Source organism: Oryzias melastigma, linkage group LG21 (assembly GCF_002922805.2).
Source record: "Oryzias melastigma strain HK-1 linkage group LG21, ASM292280v2, whole genome shotgun sequence".
In the NCBI taxonomy this organism is placed as follows: Eukaryota; Metazoa; Chordata; class Actinopteri; order Beloniformes; family Adrianichthyidae; genus Oryzias; species Oryzias melastigma.
Genome location: NC_050532.1, coordinates 3,256,995 through 3,262,355, shown reverse-complemented (window position 1 = coordinate 3,262,355; position 5,361 = coordinate 3,256,995). Strand labels below are relative to the sequence as shown.

General features: G+C 39.8%; 2 protein-coding genes across 3 annotated transcripts in view; both read right to left on the bottom strand.

Annotated features, from left to right (window-relative positions):
• LOC112155403 (inosine-uridine preferring nucleoside hydrolase) overlaps window positions 1-2,393 on the bottom strand; it is a 5,110-nt gene extending 2,717 nt beyond the window's left edge. Inside the window, exons 1-3 of one of the 2 annotated variants that reach the window (XM_024286998.2) lie at window positions 2,190-2,393; window positions 743-819; window positions 395-585 (exon numbers count right to left, since the gene is read on the bottom strand). In XM_024286998.2, the coding sequence (XP_024142766.1) occupies window positions 395-585; window positions 743-819; window positions 2,190-2,239 (318 nt within the window). In that variant the 5' untranslated portion in view covers window positions 2,240-2,393. Of the gene's footprint in view, window positions 1-394; window positions 586-742; window positions 820-2,041; window positions 2,151-2,189 lie in introns of those variants that run through there. The other variant, XM_024286999.2, reaches the window with a different exon arrangement.
• A 250-nt stretch (window positions 2,394-2,643) lies between these two features.
• Window positions 2,644-5,361, bottom strand: part of LOC112155222 (inosine-uridine preferring nucleoside hydrolase) — a 3,964-nt gene continuing 1,246 nt past the window's right edge. The window contains exons 3-6 of the mRNA XM_024286737.2: window positions 5,308-5,358; window positions 5,013-5,124; window positions 3,427-3,563; window positions 2,644-3,356 (exon numbers count right to left, since the gene is read on the bottom strand). Of these exons, the coding sequence (XP_024142505.1) occupies window positions 3,009-3,356; window positions 3,427-3,563; window positions 5,013-5,124; window positions 5,308-5,358 (648 nt within the window). The 3' untranslated portion in view covers window positions 2,644-3,008. The remainder of the gene's footprint in view (window positions 3,357-3,426; window positions 3,564-5,012; window positions 5,125-5,307; window positions 5,359-5,361) is intronic.

Sequence of the window (5,361 nt, the reverse complement as noted above, 5' to 3'; positions counted from 1 at the left end):
TTTCTGAAGGTTTTACTGTGCTATAACTTAAAGATTTTTTTTTTCACAAATGTGTTTCTCAAAGTAGGAAGTAACTTATCTGGTCAGGGATGTATTGAAAGAAAGTCTGTGTTTTTAACAAGCCAAGTGAGTAATAGTTAAAAAGCTTCATATTGTCTCACAGTAAAGAAAACACTACATTTCTTATACTGTGTTGAAGAGCATTGGAAAGTTCTAGTTATTTAGAGATTGTTCTGCTCCTTACAATGTTTCAGTCTTTTATTTCTGAGTCTATTTATCTCTGTGAAAAACAGGAAACACACTTGCCCCCTTTCTGCTTTAAATAACGAGGCTTAAAGAGCAAACACCCATTGATTGAAACAGCTTTGAAACCACTTTACATGCAGCAGCTCACCTCCAGTCTGTCGCAGGCCTGCAGAACACGCAGTGAGTTTTTACACACGTTCTCCACTGAGGTGTTCCCGTGAACACAAGTGATGCCCAGGAGCTGCACGTTTGGAGCCGCCAGCGCCAGCATGATGGCTTGAGCATCATCCACGCCGCAGTCCACGTCCACCAGCAGCTTCTTATTCGCCATCCTGCAGCCTGAAGGAACAGAACACTCTAAACCTTCATCTTTGGTTAATGTTTAATCCAAACTGTAAATGAATAACTGAACACAAACTGGACAGAAAACTGATTTTTTTATAGAAAATATTTTAATGGTTGAAAAAGTTTTCTAAAAATACATAGAAACACTTACCTGTGACAGAGTGGGACAAACGTAGAATTTGGTGACCTGCTGCCACAGACCGCCAACGACGCTCTGTGGAGAACAACCTTTGGGAGCAAAGATGACAGAAAGACGGCAGAATGGAGTGACGCAACAGGAAGCAGAAGATAATGAATAAACGAGCTCATCAGAAATCTGTCCAACTGCATCAAAGGAGATGAGGGACACAAATATACACTTTTCTGCTCTAAAAAAAAAAAAAAATTAAAACATATTTAGAAAACTAAAATTTTAGCTTTTATTTTATGGTGCTATAAAAGACTAAATTCATAAATTATTTCTCTGTCTATATCCAGTGCAAATAACTGGTCAGAGAATGTGTAATGATTAAAATGTCTAAAATGCTCAGAAGTTCACTATGTGATTTGTATGAATATGGTCTGTCATTAGCCAACAATTCATTTAGCTACAACCACAACAAAGGGACATTTAGAACAATTTCACAAGCTCTTTTTTTATTTTTAAGTAAAATTTTCTTTCAATTTATTAATCAAATTTTACTTTAACAATTCTGTCTCAGAAAAATCCTTTAAGCTAAAATAAACCTTATTTATATTGTATTGTTTACAGTTTATAATGATGACATATAAACTTCAAATACATATTTATGCTTATGTATACTTTTTAGTTGTTGACTTCACTTTATTTTTAGGGAAACACCTGTCCAGGGACGACAGGTAAAAAAAAAACCCCTTTTGGCTAACTTTGGAGTATTTTTAATCACAAATTATTATTATTTATTTATTTTTTTATGTGTAAAATCCCTACAAATTAAACTCATAAATAAAATAGTAATACAATCTGACATCATTCTGACTGGGTATCATTGAAACCAGATATTGTTACTGAACTACAGTTTGCAGAAAACTTCAGGAGAAGCATTAAAATGATCACAAATAAAGAGCAATGGCGCCATCTGGCGGCTGAAGTATTAATGCAATGACCGTCAGGACGACACTTGACAGATTTAAACAATAAAAAGAACGCTGTGTACTAATGTGGAAAACCACAACTTAAATTTTTACTGTTTATATGAGATTATTAACACAATAAGCTGCACTTCAAATATAAAAGTAATTAAAAAAAACATTTGATTAATTTTTTAATAAAATTCAAAATGCTGTTATTTAAGAAGCATGACTAACTCCATAACACCCAATATTTACTGCAAAATTTAAAGAAAGACTTGATTTTTCTGTCCAGTTTAATAACGCAAACATCTTTGTGACATATCAAGATTTAAAGGAAAAGTAACGCCCATCTCGTTACATCTCAGTTCCGTTAGTTCCAGCAGCAGAGCCTCTGGATGAACAGGTCAGGAGGAGCCGGTGAGGCGGCGTAACGCTCCCCGGTAAGCGTCAGCAGGAAACCGAACGAAGGTCGGAGTCCGTGTAGTTTGAGAACAGCAGCGACTCACCTCCACACAGAAGAAACGCAAAGTCGATGCAGAAGTCCAGAAGAAAACATTTATTAAAGTACTTCTTCTTCTTTTCCTGCCGCTTCCTTTCTTCTACGGTTATTTCTGTGCGACGGCTATAGCTTTTCATTAATATAGCGCCCTCTAGCGGAGCGGAGTGTACCTACAAAAACAGTAAAAAAAAAATAATTTCAGTCTTTTTATTTTATGTATCTATCTTTATTTGTGTTGGATGAGTTAAAAGTGTATTTGGATTTTCGCCGTGTTCTCTTTTCTGCAGACCTCACTGGGGAAAATGGTTTATAAGCTTGATTATGGCACTAAAATCATCTTCACATTACCATAATTTCTGCACTATATATTGCCAATGAATGGTTTATTTTAGAACCTATCTCCTATATAAGGTTCGCTGAACTATGAGGAAGATTAAAAGAAAAAAAAAAAGAGTCAGAGAAAAGTCCTTTAGTCAGACTTTATTAACTGCGTTCACAGTAACTCTGGAACTTTTGTAACACGTTAGCCTTGTTAGAAGTGTTAGCCACATTAGCGTATTCACAATACCTGCAACTCTCAACCTTAATTGCAACCTATAAAAAAACACAAAAAAGTAAGGCCTATTGTAATTAGCTAACTTCCAACTTTTAAGTAACATAAAAAAACACACACACACTCTGACACAGTAACATGTTAGCCGCGTAAGGGTATTAACAAAATAGTGCCTCATAGTGTTTGGAAAATACAGTAAGAATTTGATGACCTGGTCAATCTGTCCAGGCGCGGTTTCCTAACACATCAAACCTTTAGCCTGAACTTCAGCTGTTATTTCAGAGCAGCCATCATCATCTGCTTGAACTTCTCCATGTCCACCTTCTTCATGATAAAAGCCGTGTGGCTCTTCTTCAGAAAGCCCAGCGTGTCCACCACCATCATGCCTCTGGTGTGAGTTCCTGTCAGCTCCACGCTGACGGGGTAACAGTCGCTCTCAATGACGAAGGAATCATCCACAGCGGCCGCCATGGCGTAGGAGTCACAGGAAGTGAGGCCCGTACCGGCGAAAAACACCTTCTCAAAGCTTTTGCTTTGGGATGCCTGGATGCTGTGGCGGAAGATGGTCTCCATGAAGCGAGCTTTGTGGCTGTCCTGAGCCAACCAGGTCTCACAGAAGTCCTGCAGAAACAGGTGGCGGTGAGTCCTGTTTACCCATAATATACAAATGTTAATATAAATCTGTTTTTACCCAGGATAGCTTGTTGTAGCAGGTAAACTCCCAGCAGGCCAAGTATGTGGGACACTGATAATCCTTCAGGACGATGTATGCAGCTTCAGGATCAGCAATGAAGTTAAACTCGCCACATACTCTTGTATTTCCTCGAGCTGAGGCACAGGAAGCAGATTATAGACATTTTCTAAAGTTTAGTTTTTTTTTTTTGATAAACCTACGTCATGCCAAGCAATGAACTTAGTGAACTTAAAATTAGAAGTGATACTTCCAATAGATAGTAGCAGTCATTTTTCAGCCATCAGTAAACACGTCAAAGTTCTCTGAGGCTGTTGTAGAAACAGCGTAAATGATTTACTCCAAGTTCTGATCATAGCAGGATCAGGAAGTCCTACATCATTCTGCATCTGAACAAACACCAGGACTTCTCCAACAAAGTCCGGAACAAAGGAGGCCAAAGTCAGAGCATTTGGTCTGCATGGCACCTCCATGTTCAACGCGTTCTCACTCCCAGCGCATACATGGACGTATAGTTCGGGTCCTATCCGCGTCACTTATTGATGTTCTGGGTGTCCTCAACTCATTGTTTTTTGACGTGCTGGTTGTTCCCATTAAATCCGGGGTCCCCAACCTTTGGGCCGCGAACTGGTACCAGTACCCTAACCCGGTACAGGTTCCACCTTCGCTACCCTGTCTGTTACAATGGCTGTTACGGGGTCCATTACTGCATTCGATACCGCGTCCGTTATGTCGTCCGTTACTTCGTCCGCTATTGGGTCTGTTATTGCATTCGTTACTGCGTCCGTTACCGTCTCAGATACCACGTCAGGTAATCCATCCGATACCACGACCAGTACCCTGTCCCAGTTTAATGGGAAGAGCCACATGTCAAAAAACGATGAGTTGCACCCAAAATATAAAAAAGTGATGCGGAGGGGGTTCGAATCATACCCACATAAATGACAAGTTGGTAGTGAGATTGTATAGTCAGGTTTGGAGACATGAACGCACAAATCCTCCCTAAGCATGGAGGCGAAGCAGTAATGGTTGGGGCTCAAAATCTGTTGTTGCAGAATACCCCCCTCCCCCCGTCAAATAAATAAATAAATAAAATAAATTAAGAAAAAAGGCAAAAAAAAGAATTGAGGTAATCCAACCTACAGGAGATGAAATCTTGTCTCACTGTGAGATCTTTCAGTTTCACTGTGTGACTGAGGGACTTGGCTGCAGATAAAAGGGAAATTATACTACTTACACTAACTGCAACTCTAACCCAGAAGCGTTCAGAATTGTAGAAAATGTTTATTAAACCTTAATACGAGGAAAAAATTCAAAAGTTATGGTCGGCAGTTAAAATAAAGGTTTTTTCGAGCACCTATGACTCCTGTCAAGAATTCTGGTTCTGGATGTTGATGTCTGTAGCCAGGTCCTCTTGCACTCATTTGTGGCCTTAATGTGAGGCTGAAAGTCAGGTCTGAGTCTGTTATGACATCTTAACATTTCTAACTTGAATAGTGGTCAAAGTTGAATGTCGTTTGCATAATTGTGGTCTGAAACATTAGGTTCACTTCCCTGACTTTAGAGCCTGACAGCGTTTTACTCACACTCCGTGTTGCCCCCCATGATGTAGAGCCCTCGCAGTTTGCTCGGCAGAGACGGGTCCAACCTCACAGCCAGAGCCAAGTTAGTCAGGGGACCCGTGGCAACCAGAGACACCTGAGGATGTTCCACACAGTCAAGACATTCACCTGACAAGGAAGTCGCACCCTCTTTAAATTTGGAATCTTTCTATATGAGGCTAAGACCCGGTCCAGGATCAGTGCAAGAATATGGACGATGGATGGATGGATGGATGTACCATATGAATATGTTCCTAATGATCTTTGGTTGTAATCTCACCTCTCCTGGGTTTTCATTCACTATCCTGATCATGGCGGGAACAGCTCCTTGTTC